The 19,823-nt window shown below is 57.5% G+C and overlaps 8 protein-coding genes across 8 annotated transcripts; 3 read left to right on the forward strand and 5 right to left on the reverse strand.

Moving 5' to 3' along the window:
- Nucleotides 1–414: 414 nt before the first annotated feature.
- On the reverse strand, nucleotides 415–1,936 carry BKCO1_26000129 (nadh:flavin oxidoreductase nadh oxidase; the record flags this gene model as incomplete). Its single annotated transcript, XM_020273386.1, has 3 exons — nucleotides 415–1,185; nucleotides 1,307–1,750; nucleotides 1,865–1,936. The coding sequence occupies 3 exons, from the start codon at nucleotides 1,934–1,936 to the stop codon at nucleotides 415–417; spliced, it is 1,287 nt and encodes a 428-aa protein (XP_020130234.1).
- Nucleotides 1,937–2,490: 554 nt separating this feature from the next.
- On the reverse strand, nucleotides 2,491–4,168 carry BKCO1_26000130 (cytochrome p450; the record flags this gene model as incomplete). The annotated part of the gene is made up of 2 exons (XM_020273388.1): nucleotides 2,491–3,912; nucleotides 3,965–4,168. The coding sequence occupies 2 exons, from the start codon at nucleotides 4,166–4,168 to the stop codon at nucleotides 2,491–2,493; spliced, it is 1,626 nt and encodes a 541-aa protein (XP_020130169.1).
- A 1,976-nt stretch (nucleotides 4,169–6,144) lies between these two features.
- BKCO1_26000131 (uncharacterized protein) lies at nucleotides 6,145–8,811 on the forward strand (the record flags this gene model as incomplete). The annotated part of the gene is made up of 1 exon (XM_020273389.1): nucleotides 6,145–8,811. The coding sequence occupies one exon, from the start codon at nucleotides 6,145–6,147 to the stop codon at nucleotides 8,809–8,811; it is 2,667 nt and encodes an 888-aa protein (XP_020130170.1).
- Nucleotides 8,812–9,475: 664 nt separating this feature from the next.
- BKCO1_26000132 (dimeric alpha+beta barrel) lies at nucleotides 9,476–9,993 on the reverse strand (the record flags this gene model as incomplete). Its single annotated transcript, XM_020273390.1, has 2 exons — nucleotides 9,476–9,724; nucleotides 9,817–9,993. The coding sequence occupies 2 exons, from the start codon at nucleotides 9,991–9,993 to the stop codon at nucleotides 9,476–9,478; spliced, it is 426 nt and encodes a 141-aa protein (XP_020130171.1).
- Nucleotides 9,994–11,805: 1,812 nt separating this feature from the next.
- On the forward strand, nucleotides 11,806–12,549 carry BKCO1_26000133 (methionine-r-sulfoxide reductase; the record flags this gene model as incomplete). The annotated part of the gene is made up of 2 exons (XM_020273391.1): nucleotides 11,806–12,052; nucleotides 12,167–12,549. The coding sequence occupies 2 exons, from the start codon at nucleotides 11,806–11,808 to the stop codon at nucleotides 12,547–12,549; spliced, it is 630 nt and encodes a 209-aa protein (XP_020130172.1).
- A 652-nt stretch (nucleotides 12,550–13,201) lies between these two features.
- Nucleotides 13,202–15,202, forward strand: BKCO1_26000134 (mfs multidrug transporter; the record flags this gene model as incomplete). The annotated part of the gene is made up of 1 exon (XM_020273392.1): nucleotides 13,202–15,202. The coding sequence occupies one exon, from the start codon at nucleotides 13,202–13,204 to the stop codon at nucleotides 15,200–15,202; it is 2,001 nt and encodes a 666-aa protein (XP_020130165.1).
- A 910-nt stretch (nucleotides 15,203–16,112) lies between these two features.
- Nucleotides 16,113–16,918, reverse strand: BKCO1_26000135 (uncharacterized protein; the record flags this gene model as incomplete). The annotated part of the gene is made up of 2 exons (XM_020273393.1): nucleotides 16,113–16,517; nucleotides 16,580–16,918. 2 exons carry the CDS (start codon nucleotides 16,916–16,918, stop codon nucleotides 16,113–16,115), a joined length of 744 nt encoding a protein of 247 aa, XP_020130166.1.
- A 1,267-nt stretch (nucleotides 16,919–18,185) lies between these two features.
- Nucleotides 18,186–19,487, reverse strand: BKCO1_26000136 (uncharacterized protein; the record flags this gene model as incomplete). The annotated part of the gene is made up of 1 exon (XM_020273394.1): nucleotides 18,186–19,487. The coding sequence occupies one exon, from the start codon at nucleotides 19,485–19,487 to the stop codon at nucleotides 18,186–18,188; it is 1,302 nt and encodes a 433-aa protein (XP_020130167.1).
- Between the last annotated feature and the right edge of the window lie 336 nt (nucleotides 19,488–19,823).

Below are 19,823 nucleotides of genomic sequence, written 5' to 3' on the forward strand. Positions count from 1 at the left end.
GTTCGTTTGTGTATATACCCTTCCTTATCTCTTTCAACCGGTAATCAACCAGTGTCCTAAAATGTAGTTGATCGGCATGTAGCTGATGTCAGCCCTGTGGAGGTAAGCAGCTGCAGCCGCGCTTGTCGAGGTCGGAACCGACGTCGAGATCGACCAATTACGATTATCTTGCACTACTCAGTGGGTAACGGTGCTCACTGCTTTTTGGCTGTCGCGTTCTCCCCACAGGAGATAATTGAATCATCACCAACATCGATAGTACATCCAAGATGTGTAGGAACCTAATCGTTTGTTCCCTAACTTTACTACTCTAGTGCCATAATGGTGGAGTGACTGTTCCTGTTCCCAACCTGGAGAAACAGGCAATCAGTCCATCTCGCTCATTCGAGTCCCACTCTTCGACCTTCTAGACAATCACTTCTTCGGATCGGGCTTCGTGCGCCTCCCTCTTCCGTGAAAGCCCCAACGGATCTGGTTCGGAGTATTGATCTCGACACCCAAGTCCTGCGCCCACGTCCAGACCAGGAACGGATCCTTCAAAAACCCGCGTCCCACAATCGCCAAGTCAAGACCACCCTCATCGACGAGACCGTTAGCCGTTTCAGCATCGGGGATGGCGCCAACGCTGCCGACAAGCAGCTTATCGCCAACCTTCGCCTTGATCTTCTTCGCAGCGGGGCTCTGGTACGCGGGGCCGCCGATGATCTTCTGCTTCGGATGGATCCCGCCGGTCGAGACGTCAAGCAGGTCGACGCCACGATCAGCCACCATCTCAGCCAGGCGCGCCGTGTCGTCGACGGTCCAGCTGCGCTCGGGGCCGAAGCCCTCGACCTCCTCGAGCCAGTCGGTCGCGCTGACGCGCAGGAAGAGCGGCATGTCGTCCGGGATGGCGCCGCGGACGAGGTCGACGATCTCGAGCGTCAGCCGCACGCGGTTCTCAAACGACCCGCCGTACTCGTCCGTCCGCTCGTTGCTGACGGGCGACGCGAACGAGTGCAGCAGGTAGCCGTGCGCGCCGTGGATCTCGACGGCGTCGAAGCCCGCGGCGAGCCCGCGCTTGACCGCCGCGAGCCACGCGTCCTTGAGCCGCTGGATGTCGTCTTTCGTCATCGCCTTGGGCGAGGCGTGGCGGTCGTTGTAGGCGATGGCAGAGGCGGCGTAGACGTTGTCCGGCCAGCCATGCACCTGCAGTTGATCTCTCCCAATCAGCCCCAAAACACACACACTCCCTCTTCACAGCACACCTAGCAAAACCGGGGAGCGTCCATCCGTCCGTCCGTCCAACCACTCACACACACAAACTCACCTCCTTCGTCGCCACATCCCCACTACTCAACCACGGCGCCACCGAACTCGCCTTGCGCCCCGCATGCCCCAGCTGCACCCCGATCCTCTGCCCCTGCGAGTGCGCAAACTCGACCACCCGCCGCGCCGGCGCGATCTGGCTGTCCTGCCACAAGCCCGCGTCCTCGGGCGTGATGCGGCCCTCGGGCGCGACGGCCGTCGCCTCGCAAAAGGCGAGCCCCGGCCCGCGCGACACGATGCCGCCCAGGTGCGCGAGGTGCCAGTCCGTCATGTGCCCGTCCCACGCGCTGTACTGGCACATGGGCGAGAGCATGATGCGGTTGGGGAGCGTCAGGCCGCGGATTTGGAGGGGCTGGAAGAGCGGAGGGATGGGCGGCTTGTTGTTGTCGTCGTGGGTGAGGGCGGTGCCGGCGGGGGGTGACTGGAGGGGCGTGTAGTAGGGGGCCTGGGAACGCGCGTCGAGATGGATGTGTTAGTTGTGTGTTGGGCGTGCGCCGTAGCGGTGGTGGTGAAGGGGGAGTTGTGCGGGGGGTGGGCGCGGGATGGTGGGTTCACGTACCCCCGGAGCTGCCTTGTTGATAAGGCCCGGGTAGCAGTAAATCGGCTCCGGTATGGCGTGGTGCGATGACATGGCGGCGGTGTTGGTTAGGCGGGGCCAGAGTAGATTGGCATGTCTGAGGGGAGGTCAATTGCCCATGCGGACGTGAAAGGCTTTATGGAAGCATCGTTCTGGAGAGGCACCATGGATAGTCGAAGCTGGTGGTGCTGATAAAGCGTTGCTTACCACTTTGCGTCAGGCAAGGAGAAGCACAACACTCGTCCTGCGGGGCTCCTGGCAGCCAGTCGGGACCGCTTTCACTACGCCCGACATCCGGTGGGAATTGAGAAAGGTGGGGGACTGAGTAACAGGGCGGAAAAAGTGGTGAGATTTATCTCTTGACTGGCAGAACATTGCCTATTCCGTCATGGACTGATGCAAGAAGCTCTCTGAGTAACATCGGATAATTATGAGGTGTTTCTTCATGGCATGGGCATCTGCGAGGCACAAGGTATGCGTGAAACTGAGATGATTTAATTGCATGGCGGAGGGGCCGCGTACTAACCACATGCCCGACATACCCGGCTGCCAAGGATTAGTGAGCACTGTGAGCTGTGACAAAGCAGCTCTTATGCATCACTTTGCGTCTACCAACCATCAACAACCGTGAGCTTGACAGGGAGTCCCCCCTTCGGCCTGGCAGTTATTCCGCTCTGAATCTCAAGCTTCACATCAGGGTCTGGCAGCTCCATTTCAAACTTGCCGATCCATACTGCCACCAAGCATGCGAATTCTGCCTTTGCGAAAGCCTGACCTATGCAGCTCCTCGGTCCATGAAGGAAGGTCATAAAACTGTAGTTGCTAACCGCACCTCCTGTGTTGGCACGGCCGGTGCCAATCCAGCGGTCAGGGTTGAATTCATGAGCATCGCCACCCCAGCATTCTATGCTCGTGTTGATTGCCCAGGGAGCCAGCACGATGGTCGTTCCCTTGGGAATTACCTTGCCGAGGATAGTTGTGTCTTTGTCGGCGATGCGAAGTGTCATTGGAACAGGAGCGTAGAAGCGAAGGATTTCGTTGCACACGGCGTTCAGATACGGCAGGCGATCAATATCCGCAGCCGTGATCTGAGTTCCAGATTCGGGAGAAGGTAGGTTCGCACGGATTTCCTCGCGGAGGCGCTTCTGTACGTCCGGATGCTTTGCGAGGAGGTAGGCTGCCCACGTCATTGACGTCGCCGTAGTTTCGTGGCCAGCGGCGAGGAAGGTCATCATCTGGTTGACGAGGTCCTCGTCGCTAAAACCACCGGACTCGAGAGCCACGGAGACAATGTCAACCTCGGTGCGCTCGTTCTTCTCCAGATGCTGCCGCTTGCTTTGGATAATCTCTCGAGATATCCTCTTGATCGTCTGCGCCGCTTCGTCAACCTCCAGATTCCGCTTGATGGGGAGTCTCCGAAGGACAGAGAAGGGAATGATGAGGCCGAGGAGTTGCAGGAAGCGTGCGACAGCATTGGGCGAGAAGATCATCCTGTAGGTAGCATTGAGCTCGCTGTTTGGATCGGCAATGGCTCCGAAATCTTTGCCCATGCCTGCGACGCCAATGATATCCAAGGTTGCTCTCGAAGCCCAGTTGGCGATTTCCACTACAGAAGACGGCTTCTCTCCTGAAGGCGTAGCCTGCTGGACTACGGCCCTTATTGCTTGTGCGGCTTCCTGGGACTTGGTCCAGAAAAGAGGGTACAGTTCCTTTACATGGCGGAAATGGAAGGCAGGCATGAGTAGTTTCCTTTGCCGCCTGTGTTCATCACCCTCAGCGAGAAGAATTCCAATGCCGAGGATCCTGCCAATACCGTCACGGATGGTTGATGGCTTGACGAACTCGTAGTTCTTGTGAACGAGCACCTCGGCAAGGCCCTTGGGATGTGTTACGAGCACGCGTTCGGCGTTGAAAGCGAAGCGATAATAAATAAGGCCTTCGTTAGGGACGGATCGCGACCACTCCCGGGCGGGCTCCCCGGTGTTCTCTTTCCGAATCTTGCTGAAATGTCCCATCAACCAGTGGCCGCCCTTGTCGAAAGATTTTAGTACTGGCCGACAAAGCAGTGGTCTGGGGGTTTACCTTTGGTTGAGGCAGATGCCTCAGAGGGCTGAAGAAATGCGGATAGATGACAGCAGACCATGAGTACCACAGCAGCAGCTGTATCCAGAACAGAGCCAGGACCCTGAGAAAGGGAGAGGTCGTGATGCTGTAGGCTGGAGCATAGCGGGCCAAGATCAGGCTCTCGGCGACAGAGGCCTGCATCAGTACCGAGACTGGCGCCATTTGCGGTGGCGGTGAGAAGGCGCAACAGGAAAGCTAGGGAGTTCGCACGGCAGATAGGGCGTGTTTGGGCGTCGGCGGAGGGTTGGACTCGGACTCGACGTCTGTTTGTAGGACAGGAAGACTAGGCTATATATGGGGGTTCAGGACGAATGCGGGCGAAAGTGTGGCCGCTTGTTGTCGACGTAAGGCTGGGGCTTGGTGCAGCGCCAGGCGTCACAAGCGGCAGCCTCGCAAAGCTTGCCACAGAAGGCAGGGGCGCACGGACGGCGTAAGAGAGCTGTTTGGCTGGCGTTTGAACGCTGCCTGGCTGGCTCGACCCGGTTGACGGGCGGAGGAGGAGCGGAGTGGGCCCTAGTGCGAGGGGCGGCAGGCGGCGGCGGCAGGCGGCGACAGTCGGCTGGTCAATTGCGCCGCTCCCGAATCCGAATGGACAGATCCTGCGAGCCCGGGCGCGCCACCTGTTCTTTCGCCGTGTGTGGTGACGCCTTCCTGCGCCGCAGCATCAAGCCGGCTGCACGGCTGCCCTCGAGCGCGCATTTCGAAACGCCTCCGGAACGACAGCCGGCTCAAGGCCCAGCGGTGCGCCTCTCAGAAGCCGGTGAAAATCGCTGACTCAGCCGAGAGCCGAGAGCACATGGGTTTGATAGGCATCATCGCTGGTCCTGCAATGCGCGGCGTGTGAAATCGCTGGCGCCGTGCATGCGACGCCCATGGCCGGCAACCATTTCTGCGGCCGCGCTTTCCCTCCCCGCTTCCTGGCGGCTATCCCAACGTCAACACCTCGTCATTTTTCCTTCCATCGTCGACATCATTCCTTTCGATTGAACGCAACGAGCTAAAAACAGCGACAAGTCATGGCTCTTTCCTTCTTGCATGCCTCACTTTGGACGTTCATCAAAAAGACACCATCTCCACAACTGGCCGAGAGACCGCTGGTTTACACATGCCACACGTCACCCACGTCGCCGCATGGTTTGCAAGTTCCATTTTAGAGTCCAGCATCAGCAAGCCAGTGTGAAATTTCGGCGCCGCCGCGTCGTCGCACACGATACAATGTATATCATAGGTGGGATCCAGCAGTCGACGGTCTGATGCTTTCCATCTTAACCGCTCACTATGCCCTCTGCTACTACCTCCCTTCTCTACCTCACGAAGGATGCTCTGGTTTATCTCTCTTTCTCTCTCGTACGCGACGTGCCTGAGCAAGGCCACCATCATCGATTCCACATCAGGCTTGTATCTTGTGCAGTGGGCCACTTGATCATAGGGAAGCAGGTAGATCTCTTGAGCTTAAATGACTACGCGAACCCAAGCGGAAGAAAAGCCCGTGTGGATGGAAGGCTCCCGAATCGGGTGGTGGAAGCTCTGACCTTCGCTCTTCATCGGCCAACGTGATCGAAACAAGGTTGAACAATGCGCACGTCACAGTCGCTTGATGGCGATTTCGGGAAGAGCTGGGATCCAATTGGTCATGAGGGTGCCAACACCAGGCACTGTGCGTCGAATGACCCTCTATCTCCCTGGTGGTTGTCAAGTCATCCAGAGCACACGTCTGTTGACCGCGGGAAACAATCACCATAAAACCTGACTGCTCGCTTCGCATCTTCTACTTTCCCTCTTCTTTCCCCCTCTGCACCCTCTGCACCCTCTGCACCGACTGTCGGTATCCAGCATCCCTGCTTTGCCTGCGTGTCGAACCTTTTGAACATCCTTACTTCACCATGGACGAGTGCACCGGTCCGTTCGAACGAGTCAGCTTCCATACAGCCAAGTGCAGTGTATGCGACCAGCGTAACCGCACTTTCCTCAGTAAGTGCATGGAATGCGGAGAGCAGTTCTGTGCTCGCTGCTTTCTCGCCTTGAAACGGGACGGTGTTGAGGGTGTTCACGGTCGGCGGGACATGTTCGATGCCTTGGCTGGAGAGGACCATGCCCCGCCTCCTACAGCGCAGGGTGTCCACAGCGCAGGACCAGTCATGCCGGCACCCACTCGCGCCTCGATGTTGACGCAGCAGAGCGCGCCCGCGGAAAACTCTCTGATTCCCAATCGTCGTCGTGGATCTGCCCGCCACAGACCCCCAAGGCACCCTTCCCGTCCTCCACCGTCGACTGTCGTTCAACGCCCCGGCGCACCTCCGGTCAGAGGTACTGCTGATTCGCCAATTGTACTCGACGATTCTTCTCCGCACTGCGCACGCAACACGACCGAGGAGCGTGCAGCTGCATCCAGCCCACGTGCTCCTCCATCAACTCCCCGTCGGAGCGTGAGAAATCGCACCCACGTTTCAAGTTACAACGAGCTAGACAGCCCCAGTACGTCGTTTGCCACTTTCGTCGCCCATGGGCATGTTCAGAGTCAGATTACTCACAAAGTCCCAGCATCTACAATTGGCGACTTCCCGGCCAGGGATATCACTGCAAGCTCCCCCTCCCTTGTTGAAAGATCATCCCCTCTCGATGCGAATCGCCCTCGAGCCACGGCTCCTCCGCGACGCACACTCGACTTCTCGGCTCTGCGCACCCCGCACATTTCGCCGTCTCACTCTGCCGTAAACGCTGACATCATTCAAACACCTAATCGGCGCCCTATTGCGAGGTTTTCTGCACCGAAAGGTCTCACCGCAGCCGGCGCAAAGTCCGATCTTGCTGATATGACGCCCTCAGATGGGGAAATGAGGGATATTGAGACGGCGAGATCTTCTGGAACGTTGCAGACCGGACCTCCCACGTCCTTCTCGAGGTTTGCAAATAATCTATCACGTCAACCTTCCAGCTTCCAGAGCCTGGAAGAATGCTTGACCCAGCAGGGAGGCTCCGCAACGGTCTCACGCACGCCATTCACAAGTCAATACAGCGCTAGACCTGGCCAAGGGCCGACCGCTGCACCTGTCCAGGTTTTACCAACCACTTCTACTCACCACCATTCTACTATTCCTGCCATTTCCCTTCACGATTTCGACGATCCCGACGAAGAGATTCACCCGTCGAAAAACACAGTGCCTATGGGAAACCGTGCACCTCATAGCACCCCGGCAGCAGATGGACCGCCCATAACGAGGGCACCTCCTATTCTCTCAGTCGCTCTGGAGCGTCTCGACGTACAGCCCTCCTCTAGTGGTGACTGTATGGATGTCGTTACAACCGTGCGTCAGATCAAACAAGAGTCTGCTCCTGATACTCATGAGAGTCTTTTAGAAGACCTCGAAGGTGATCGCGTAGCGATCGGAGGTGAAAAGATCGCTGGCCTGGGAAAGGAGGGTGCGATGGCTGTGAAGGTCGGCACTGCTTCACGGGAAGGAGCTAACCTCAGCGCTAACTTCACCAACTCTGCATTCACTCACAACTCTAGCGATATCCACAACATGTCCAAACATAACAAAGCCCAGCTCAGCCCTATCGCTGAAGAGGAGGCTGAAGAATCTGCTAAGGGTGGAGAACTTCCTGAGGAGCTGGCTGAGGCATCACTTGAGGACGCCAAAGCTGCGCACCAACTCGGCAGTGAGGCTAACGACGCGACAGCAAAGAATCCAGCGACTGATAACTTCCTAGGCTCCAGCAGCAATGAAATTGGCCGTCTTCGGCGAAGGAGCCCGCTCAATCCCTCCGTCTACAATCCATCTCGGCGTCTGTTGGGACCAACCACCAAGAAACCGCGTAAGGGAAAACAAGATCACATTGGCTCGCAGACGCGCGAGTTCAACAGATATCTGGACACTATTCCACTTCCTAAGGACTTCTATGTCAGAGAAAAGGAGTATTCGAGCCCACTTTCGAGCAAACCTGGCCTTCTTGAGCCGCCCACGCCTGTAGTGAGGGACGAGTGTGGCCCCAAAGCGCAAGATGGTGACTCGGGTGTACATGAGGTCAAGAGTCGCGCTCCTCGACCCAATCCCAACGGCCCACACAACGCAAGCCTTGTCAGGAACGAGCTTCTTGGGTGTTACACTGACGCTATTCCCATGAGTCCTACGGCCTTGGCTCGCACGAGGAAGAACAAGGCTGCCCAGAGGGCTTCAGGTTCCGATCGTCTCGATACTCTACGCACAACTACGGGTACTCCGCCAGCTTCCTCAAGCCAAAACGTCGCCAATTCTAGGGTGCAAGGCGATATCCGTATCGGCGGCAGTCGTGCTCTGGATGACTCCACTCACGATGTTGGTTTCAGGGCAAGAGGCCGTATTAACCGCATGGCCGAATATCTTGCCGAACACGGAAAAGACCTGCCAGACAATAACAACACCGAGATGGCAAATGCCGACCGTCAAACAGCAGAAGCGCGGCATCGTCGTGGTTCTGAAGAGATCGAACACTCTATGCCTCGACCCAAACGCCGCCGACTTGCCAATCGGGGCGATAATCAACGTCACGAGGAGAGGGCACACAATACTGATTTCAACCCTGCCGTCAACCAGCTGCCTACCCTTGACAGCCTCAGGCTCCCCACGCTCTCTTCTTTCGAGCCACACCCGCATCCGACCGAGCAGCTGCCTACCCTTGCCAGTCTCAGGCTCCCCATGCCATCTTCTTCCAATCGGCGCGCTCAATCCGCCGACCCACGAATGGAGATATCTGAGACGAGTACGGCTGCTGCTTCTCTTGGGCCTCATGCCATGCACACTCCGGACCGTGGCGACGAACACTGAGTACGGTGGAATAAGATATGGTGTTCGGTGGACAGCTCGGAGCGTCCAAGAGGGCACTGGCCCCGAGAGTGAGAGGCGGGAATGTAGGAACGAGGGTTGAGAGTGACATGTGGAAGCGATGGGCCCTCTCACTCCGTATGGGGCTGAAGGGCCAGACCCTGAATCCTGGATGCATCAAGATTGGGAGTAAGATGGAATGAGTGACGGTGTTATTGCTATGCTTATCCTTTTCATTTGTTTGGAAGCGTTGTTCTGTGTCTGCTGGTCTCTCCACCGAGCGGGAGCTGACCGGGGATTTGTCGGGGCTTGGATACAGGCCCGGGGGTTCGATTTCGATACACTCTTTGGTTATTTGTCCCAGCGATGTTCTGAGGGCGAGTGGGCGGATAAGACCATGTTTTGGCTGGTCGGTGTGTTTAAATGGCCATGAAGTTCATGGTGTATGATAGATCATAGCGGAAGGACTACTGGAGGCTGATAGCAGGCAAGCAGCCTCCTCACATTATTCTCAACTGAAGTCGTTCCGTAAACAAATGTTGTGAAGTCAAACGCATCAGCCGTGGCCAATTGCTCCAATCCGCAAATAGATCCCCATTCCCATTCAATGTCGTCATCGAAGAGAGAGACATGGCTCCTTCCAGAGCAAAGGTAGACGAAATTCACATCAGACAACTTTTCCATCCTTGACTCTCACTTCCTCCCAGCCGATGATGACCTCGGTCCTGCTCGTGTCCAGGAAGATGGTGTGATCGGGATGAATGTTGGCAATGTAGTCAGGATCCTGGGTAGCGCGAGCAAGGTCGTCCAGACTACGGACCCAAAGCTCGACGGAGCCATCGTGTTCGTGCATCTTCCAGCCGGCTCGCTGCGCCATCGGAGCAAGCATCTCGCGGTGTTCCCTTGGTGTGTGGTACTGGTTTTTTTGTGTGCATCTACAGTCAGACAAAAAAGAAAAACCAACTCCCCCGTGAGAGCTTGGAGGCGCCGACTGTGAGACACACTTACAATGGCGTATTTCAGAACACCGTTTCTGGCGAGCCATGGCGCGGCCTTTTTGGCATGGTGGTTGCTCCAGAAATGGTAGTATTCTTCTTCAGTCATGTTCGGGTTTCTGTAATGGAGGATTTGCACCTTGAGGACTGTCTCTGTGGCCTCGACCGCTGCCTGGGCTTGCGACGCCATTGTTGGCCTGGTGATCAAGGTCAGTAGAGGGCGAGCCGATGGTCGAGTGCTCGTTGCGGTTTCGCGATATGTGGTGGTTATAACTAGCATTCGGAGTTAAGTGGCGGAGGTATGGAGTTAGTGGGTGGAGGAGCTGATGTCAGATTCGGTACTTGGAGCATGGTGAGTTGCGAAATATTGGCCCTTTGCAGCTAGACACGGGCACTCGAGTCACCAAAATACAAAGGAGTTGGAGTCGGTCGTGGTGGCGCAACGGTGAAAGTCAGGCGGCTCTGGTGCCTGGATCGACGGGCCAGCTGCAAGGCACCCGCCAACGCGCCAACGCGTCGAGCGAGATTATCGGGGCGATGCAGGCATATGCCATCTCGCATGGCAAACGTCCGTCACAGCTCGGCGCAACAAACCTGCTGGGGCGCAGGGACGGGGAGATTGACCAGTGATGAGCGGCGGGCGGGCCGTGAATCTGGCGGTCGCGGGCCCGAGTTAGCGCAGCCGACCCGCCATCTCTCTCCCCAGCCACCCCGCTGTGCCAGCCTCTCGACATTGCTCAATTCTACAAAAAGTAGCTTCCCGCTGCATGTGGCCGGACGCTGCATTCCAGAACCTACCACTCCACTCGATCCTCACACTCGCACCAGCCCAGCTTCCCTTGGTGGTGCAGCCCAGCAGATAGCCGCCCAGATCGCCCGGTCCCGCGCCAACGCCAATCCCCGTTTGCTTCCCCGGTTCCAGTAGAACACTCCACAAAACGTGAGCTCTTCACACCCCCGTCTGGCTTGAGAGGGACGACCAATGCTAATTTTCTCACTTGCAGCCAAACCCATCCTCGCTGATCGTCCGAGTGCTGCTGCAATCACGCACTGCCGCAGCTACCGCCGCCGCCAACGCACTGCCAGCACATCCCAGCCGCCTCACTCCACCTTACATTGCGCAACCAATTTCTCGCAACTTTTGCGACGTGCCTCTCCCACCACCAACGCCTATCCGAATTCTTGCCATTCGACTACACTCCACATCCACCAACCATGAAGCGCAACATCGTCATCTTCCTGATCATCCTGATCCTCTTCATCGTCATCGCCCTGGTCGCATACCTCATCTACTTCCTACAAAACCGCATGGGTTTCGCCCGCAACCCGCCGAGCGAAAGCGAGATGTCCGAAGCCGCATAGTCGCAGTGCACAGCGGCGCAAAGCGGGGCGGCATACTCTTACTCCTTTACTTCAACATGGCGGCTTAGGATTTTACGATGTTACGACTTTGCATAATACTTTTTTTGTACGCTGGCCAGAAGGCTGGCGACGGCGTTTGGGCTTTGGGATAATGGCTGCATATGGCATCTCAGTGGGACTGCGAGCGGATCCTATTGATACCCAGGATACGGATATACATGAGAGCAATGGAAACGACATGAGAACGAGCGCTTAACCGCGTGGGTAGATACAGCGCGACGGACATGCAAGGGAAATAATCAACACTTCAAGACAACCTCTTTCCTGTTCCAAGTGCACAGAGTTCTCCAACAAGATGCCACACTCCCTACAACCTCCACGACCACGCCCTCTCACGTGCACTCTCCCACGTGCAACGCTGTCGCGGGGCAGGAGCTCGGGCCATGATGCTTATCGATTGCGGGGGGAATGATGACATCTTTGACAGCCGTGACAGCCGTCAGCGCCGCCACTTTCTTACTGCGCCCCCGAGAGCTTCGCCGGCGACCCTTCTCCATTCCAAATCCATTCCAAATCACCCACGGCTCTCAGCACATATAACCCGAACTCATCCGCCTCTCCCACCACGCCTCGCCAGCTCATGCGTTTTCCGTCCTTCCCGACCGTCGTCCGCGCCTTTTACACCCTCAGCAACACCACCACCCGCCGCTTTCCGTCCATCTTCCAGCAGCAGGGCCGCCTCGCAAACAACCCGCGCATCCCCTACTCGATCAAATCCATGCCCACGATCCCATTCTTGGGAAGTCTATTCTCGACGAGCAGCAGGAGCACCATGAGCTACCCCCTACAGAAGAGCGACGAAGAATGGCGGGCGGTGCTCTCGCCCGGTACGGCCAATTCCACCTCGCTCGCTCCCCGTCCCTTTTTTTTTTTTTCCCAGGCGATCATGCCAACCTCCAAAAATCCTTTTTTTTTGTACTAAGACTCCCCGCGCGCCGCAGAACAATTCCGCGTCCTCCGCACCCAAGGCACCGAAGCGCCCTTCAGCGGCGAGTACGACAAGCACGCGCCGGCGGCGGGCACGTACAACTGCGCGGGCTGCGACGCGCCGCTGTACACGGCGCAGCACAAGTTCAAGTCGGGCTGCGGCTGGCCCGCCTTCTTCGACACGGTGCCCGGCGCCGTCGTGCGCCACACGGACAGCACCTTCGGCATGCAGCGCACCGAGATCGTGTGCGCCAACTGCGGCGGCCACCTCGGCCACGTCTTCAAGGGCGAGGGCTACCCCACGCCGACGGACGAGCGGCATTGCGTCAATAGTGTGAGTTTGAAGTTTAGGAACGAGGGGGAGGCCGGGGAGGGGGGGAAGGCGGGGAAGGCGTGAGGGTGTTGTTGTGTGGGAGGATAATCGGCTTGGGGTGGTGGTGGTTTGGCGGGGTGTGAAGCATGGTGTTTGTGGGAGTTTGTGGAGGTGGTGAACACTGGAGGCGCGAATGTGCAGTGGTTCCGAGACATACTGGCAAGGATGTGAGTCATACGTGGGCGGCTTTGGTGATTTCTTTACATCTGATTCATCCGCTCTGTTCATGTCCTGTTCAAACCAGTGGGTGGAGAGGACGGGGCACCCTCACTCGTCTCCACCAGGTGGGGGTAATGGAAAAAGACGGGCGGCCGTTGGTGAAGTTCATTTCCGCGCTACTATAAACTTCTGTTTTGCTGTTGTGAGGAAGAAGCTGCACGTTGCGACGCTCGGACTTAGCACCTATTACCTCGGAGTTGGCTGGGGGGGTTCCGGCGCGAAGAGTGGGATGGCGGTGGAGGCGGCTCGACATTTATTCCCGCATCGGCTCCAGCCAACCATGCCCTGAGGATTGCCAGTTGCCGCTGATACTCCCGCTGCACTTGCCGCCACCAGGAAAAATCGGCCATTCGCAGCACCAGTCATCATGATCCACTCCCCCCGTCCTTCTTCTCGCTCACACCTTCAAGCTCATCACTGCCCAGGGCACATCTCTGAGCTACTCTTTATCTCGTAGATGCCCTCCGGAGATGCATCACGTGCCTCGAGCCCGCTCGCTGAAGGCAGAGACGTGAGTGGCCATGGTCTTCTTCCCGCCTTCGGGAGCACGCTCGAAGACGGGGAACCCGCTCGACGAAGCAGCCACGATGGCCAGCCCGGCGTGGACGAGGGCGAGGGGCAGGCGGAAAGAGCAAAGGACAAGCCCGTCACATGGAGCTCACTCCCGCGAAAAGACCAGCTGATGATCCTGACACTGGCCAGGCTGTCGGAGCCTCTGACGCAGACGTCGCTCCAGGCCTACATGTTCTATCAGCTGAAGTCGTTTGACCCGTCGCTGCCCGACTCGACCATTGCTTCGCAGGCCGGCATCCTACAGGGCGCTTTCACCGCCACCCAGTTCGTGACTGCCGTCCTCTGGGGCCGTGTCGCTGATGCCGAGTGGGCGGGCCGGAAGAAGGTCATCCTCATCGGCCTCTTGGGCACCGCCATCTCTGCCCTCGGCTTTGGCTTCTCCAAGAGCTTCGTCACGGCCGTCGTCTTCAGATGCCTTGGAGGGATGCTCAACGGAAACATTGGAGTGATGCGGACCATGATCGCCGAGATCATCAAGGAGAAAAAGTACCAGTCGCGCGCCTTTCTCCTCCTGCCCATGACATTCAACATTGGCGTCATCATCGGCCCAGTCCTTGGCGGCCTCCTCGCCGACCCAGCAGCCAACTATCCGTACCTGTTCGGCCCAGGCTCGCTCTTCGGCGGCAGGAACGGCGTGGGCTGGATGACGGAATGGCCGTACGCCCTGCCAAACCTCGTCAGCGCCGTCTTCCTCTTCTGCTCCTCCATGGCCATCCTCTTTGGGCTCGAGGAGACGCACGAAGCCCTCCAGGGCAAGCCAGACTTCGGCATCCGCCTGCGGCGCTGGCTCTCGCGCAACGTGCTGCGTCGTCTCCGCCGGCGCAGCCACCCCCCAGGCGACTACTACCAGCCCGTGCCCACCGACGACCGGCCGCACACCCCCGACCAGCAGCCCACCGACATCGAAATGGCAACCACGCCCCTCACCCCCAGCAGCAGCGACAACAGCAACAACAACATCGCCACCCAGACCCCACGCCGCAACCGCCGCCGCCCCACCCTCCCCTTCCACCGCATCTGGACGCCCCAAGTCCTGCTCACCTTCCTCGCCCACTTCCTCCTCGCCCTCCACCTCGGCACCCTCAACAGCCTCTGGTTCACCTTCCTCTCCACCCCGCGCTTCGACCCCTCTTCTTCCCCCTCGCCGCAACGCCCACCCCTCCACTTCACCGGCGGCCTCGGCCTGCCCCCCTCCCGCATCGGCGCCGCCCTCGCCATCCTCGGCGCCATCGGCATCGCCCTCCAGCTCTCCCTCTACCCCCGCATCGCCACGCGCGTCCCGACAACGACGTCGTTCCGCCTCTCCCTGCTCCTCTTCCCCATCGCCTACACCCTGATCCCCTTCCTCGCCCTCATCCCAACATCAACCCCAACCCCGTCCTCCGGTCCTACTACCGCTCCCGCTCCCGCTACATCCGCAGACCCCCCCCTCCTCTGGCCCGCCATCGCCGCCGCCCTCCTCGTCGTCGTCGCCGGCCGCACGTTCGCGCTGCCCGCCGCGGCGATCTTGGTGAACAATTCGTGTCCGCATCCGAGCGTGCTGGGGACGGTGCACGGCGTGGCGCAGTCGGTCAGCAGCGGCGCAAGGACGCTGGGGCCGGTCGTGGGCGGGTGGGTGTTTGGGAAGGGGTTGGAGTTGGGCGTGGTGGGGTTGGCGTGGTGGGGGCTCGCGGGCGTGGCGGCGGGGGGAGCGGTGGTGGGGGGGTTTGTGAGGGAGGGTGGTGACCATAATAGGAGGGGGGGGTGGGGGGGGGAGGGGGGTGGTGATGGGGATGGGGAGGAGAAGGAGGGGGAGGAAGAGGGGGACGGGGACGGGGAAGGGGAGGAAGAGGGGGAGGGCGGTGGGAGTGAGGTAGCTGTTGGGAGGGAGGTGGTGAGGAAGTGATGATGGCTGGGTTTGGAATTCACTTTGTGGGCTTATAGCTGGTGGATGTTCGGATAGAGGAAAGAGGCAAGGTCAGGTCGGTTCATGTCAGGGAGTATGGGCAACAACGGTGCTTGATGCCTTGCTAATGATGAGTGCGAGAGATAGTAGTCGTAGTGGTGGGTGCCCAGCGCCAGCTATCCAGGCTAAGTCCAATCGAGCATAGGTCGATCGCCTTATAGCATGCCGCATCAAACATACTTTATCGCTTGACACGGTCATACACATTCAACAACTTTCCACTCAGGGTCCTTCCACTTGCCACGTAGCAACAACGCCAATATGACTCGTAGGAAAGAGCAGAATTTTCAACCACCAACCGTTAGCGGCACCAGGCATCAATACCATCATCATCATCACCGTCGTCATTATCATCGTCGTCATCATCATAACAGATTAGGCATCATCATCATCACGGATCAAGCATCATCATCATCAAGAACATATCGTGTGAACCAAACAAGATGTGTCTTCATTCGGTCAAAGTGTGTGTCCAAAAGGTCCATATACCTTCTTCCCTCCCCAACAAAAGAAAATACAAAATCGGCAATCGACAGCTGGAAAAGGCTCCAAAGAAAAAAACTCCTCCCAGTGGGCCCCACCCACATAATGCTCCCTCTAGTGCTTCCCCATCCGGCCTCGCTAAAACCCGAAAGACAAAAAAAACCCCTTGAGTAGTGGGTGGTTGGGTATTAGGGAAAAAATTTCAAACCGAATCGGGGGAAAAGAGCACCGGATACGCCCTGGCCTGAATGCCTTGTGATGATGATGATGATGATGATGATGATGATGATGAAGATGATGATGAGAAGATGATGATGATGAAGAAGGTCGACACGAGCGACCCTTTTTCTTGTTGGTTGGTCTCCGATCAGTTGGCACGGCGACCGCCACGGCGACGTGGGGCCTTTTTCTTGTTGTTGTTGTTGTTGTTGTTGTTGTTGTTGGTTGGATGCTGCTCGTGAGTGGCGCGGTATTCGGCGCGCGATTGGGCGGGCGGCAGCTCGCAGTCGGCGTCGGACCAGCGGGAGGCGAGCATGCTGGGCGGCGGCTTGAGGTCTTTGGTCTGCGGCCTCTTGGTCGGCTCCTCCTCGGTGGTGGTGGGAGTGGCAGAGGCGGCGGACTCCTTGGTGGTGGTGGTGGGAGTGGCGGCGGTGGCCTCCTTGTGCTGGTCCTTCTGCTGGAGCGGAATGTTCTCCTTGTTGAGCTCCGGCAGGTTGAAGACGAAGTTGGCAACGTCATCGTCTTCGTCGACGAGATCGGCCCAGCTCTTTTTCTGTTGGGGGCGTTAGTGGGAGAGCGCGTGAGGGTGGTGGGGGCGGGTTTGGGGTTGCTTACTTCTTGCTTCGGCTCAGCCTTTGGGGCAGCAGCCTGAAGCTCGGTGCTGGTGGTGGCGGCGGTCTTGACTTCGGTGACCTCGGCTTTGGGGGCCTCGACTTCGGTGGTGGCTGTCTCGGCTTTGGTGGTGACCACCTTTGGTTCTGTGGGGGTCGGTTCGGAGGCCCATTTGGACTTGGTCGGGCCGGCTGTGGGGCTTGGGGTTGACTTGGCCCTCCTGGAAGTGAGCAGCCCGGTTGTGATGATGGGCTGGGGGGCAGTGCTCTCGGAAGGCTTCGTGGCCCACCTGGAGGCGAGGAGGCCGGTTGAGGGGGCCTTGGTGGAGAGGGTGGAAGACATGATGTCTGGATTGAGGGTTGGTTGAGGAGGAAATGTGTGGATTGAGTTTGAAAGACAAAAGTCGTCGTCGTCGGTGAAGAGAGTCGGTGCAGAAATCGAAGAGTTGGGTGCGGAGGAAGGGCCTTCTTATAAGACGTGGCGAAGGCGCGAGCAAGCGAAGCGAAGAAGCGAAGAAGCGTTGGGAAGCGAAAGAAGACCTGTTAACACAGTACCGCACTTCGTGTGTTAACACCTACATGGTGGAAAGCTGGAGAGAGGAATGTGGTTTAGGGATGGAGTTGTGGTTCCACGGTCTCGCTCGGCCTTTCCCCCGGTACTAGATCATGCGGCGGACGTCACCGGATCCACTTGGGCGATTCAGCCCCCGGATCTCAAACACGCTTCAGAAGCCACCGGCGCCCATGCGCGCAATGGCGCCGCTTCGCCCCGAGAACCCCAGGAAAATCCTCCACAGAGACATATGCCGATCAAGACTGCATCCCTACGTCCTGGCACACGGCAAAATCCCTAATCGGGAGTCCAAGTCTCCTCCGCTCTGTCGACAAAACCAGGCGTGCATTGTTGGCCCCCAATACCTGGAATTAACTCGGCGCCGAGGCGACGACGCTTTCCAGCCCTGATCCGTAGCTTCACTGACCGGTACGTCCAACCCCTGGAAGACCAGCAGGCAGAAGTATTGATCATTCTCGAAATCCAAAGAATAGCCAGCACGTAGGACGTGTCCATTTATACCGGTGGAAAGGGCCGCCTTTGGTGGCCAAAATTCCATATATCGGGGCGAGGCCGTTGTCACGGCTAGTGGTCTGGGAAAGCGCTGGAAGCGGCGTCGTCGTTTTGCCGGTGGCCGTTTTGTGGTGGCTGGCGGCGCGTCGGATCGGAACAACGTTTATCTAGGGAGCAGGGGGAGAGATAGGTGGTTTCTCTAAAGTCTAACTATACTTTTAGTGTAGTCTACGGAGAACCGGTTAGGATCTTATAGATGACCCTACCGACCTTAAGACCACGCTAAGAATCACTAGATGATCTGATATATATAAGCACCCTTGTCCGTTTACCAAGTGCTTGACAATCGAGCAATCAATCGCAATCGGTGATGGACGGATTGGATTGATTGCAAGCGCGGTCCGGGGGTCCGCTTGCAACCGCAAGCATGATCAATCGCGGACCCATGCTAGTGAGCAATCACGAGCCTACCAGAATTCACTGAGCTTCTGCCGTCAGATGACATTATGGATATTCTCTTCTTGGTGACGGAAGAGTATGACTATTATTCTTGTAATGGAGGCGTTGGGGGAGCATATAGGCCTTCGGGGTCTTCATCAGCAACAACCGTGTGGTCCTCCCGCCCACCGAATTTGCGGTCGTCCCTGGTCCAGGCATCAATCGTCATGATTGGATGAAGAGAACCATACTCCCTTGCAGCCGCTAATCCCAGCTTGTACGCAATCGTTTCCTCCCAGTCGACGGCTGACAAATGAGTGGGGTATCCCGGCGGGCAATGCGGTAATCTGTCCACACTCGACAGCTCCGCCATCAGGATGCACTCTGCCCGAGGATCCATACTGTTGAGGATGCGCAAAACCATGTGCAGGCCGTGGCGCCGGATCAAGTCCTCAAACGCTAGGGCGTGCTGCCTGACCTGCATTTCCAGCGGTGTTATTCCCAAAAGCCGGTACGGGCCACAAATGGTCAAAAGGTACAAGGCGAGCACCACCATGACGAGAATCATCTCGGGAACTTTCCAGAAGAGCGACGCGTGGTCAGGGTCCACGAAGCGCGCGAAACAGTGGTACAAGATGATTCCAAGAGCAATAGCCGTGTGTCTTTTGGGACCCAGAGTATATCGGATGGATCCTTCTTGTAGAGACCGAGCAAGTTCGCAAATCCAGCTGCAATAAAGCCAGGTTCCTCGAACCAGATATGCGAGCATCATTACGATGCATTCTGTCACTTGCAAGCCGAGTGCCAGGATGAAAATGCAGAGCTGTGCCTCCGGGATCTTGTGTATGACGTAGGAGAATTCGGCCGCGCGTCGTCGAAATATATTGGCGATAGGGCAGTACCAGAGCCAGGGCGGAAGATTTTGAGCCAGAGTCCGAGATCCCCACAAGATACTCTTTGTCCCTTCGGCAACTTTGGTACGTGCCCAGCCCCGCGTGGCCGCGGTTCGGGCTGCCACGATCCGACGGAGGCGCCCTCGAAACCACGTCCACACTTCCGCTGCAGGTTTGGCAATACTTGTCCATGTGAGGCGGGCAGCCAGCAAGGCCACGTATACTGAGACGAAGACGAAGCACATGTTGGCGAAAATCCAAATCAGGGTCTGTTTCTTCGGGTCCAGCTCTTCGATGTCGTCAACGTAAAGATAGTAGATGCGGTCGATTAGGCTTTCGCTCGTACTGCTCGTAGGAAAGACGTTGACCAACAGCGATAGACTGTCAGTGATGCGATCCATGACGGGATCTGCCAGTAGTGGAAGTATATGGTTGCCAGTCACATGGATATTCAAGGGTTTGTCGAACCAAAAGTGCAGTATTGTGGTGACGATGGATATCAGGATGTACTTCATGGCTGTTCAATGTCAAGAAAGACTGGAGAAGAAGGTGAGTCACCGAAGTTGGGTGCAAAAGAAGGGGAGCACAGGGAATTGACTGGGGGAACAAAGAGATGCCGGTTTCTTAGTGTTCGGCCCTGGTGCGACCCCGCAGAGCCCGACGTCTCTCGGGAGTCACTGGTACAAGTGGCAGACCTACTACCGTGCTCACACTATTTCCGAGAAGGACTGTCGCTGCTTTTCGAGGCACTCACTCACCCCGCCCGCCAAAAAAAAAAAAAAGCCCCAACACCTCTTCTCCCTTGGCTGAGTTTCTTTGTTGGCCTCACTCCCAACCTCCACACTCACCAC

This window comes from Diplodia corticola (assembly GCF_001883845.1).
Source record: "Diplodia corticola strain CBS 112549 chromosome Unknown scaffold26, whole genome shotgun sequence".
Lineage (NCBI taxonomy): Eukaryota > Fungi > Ascomycota > Dothideomycetes > Botryosphaeriales > Botryosphaeriaceae > Diplodia > Diplodia corticola.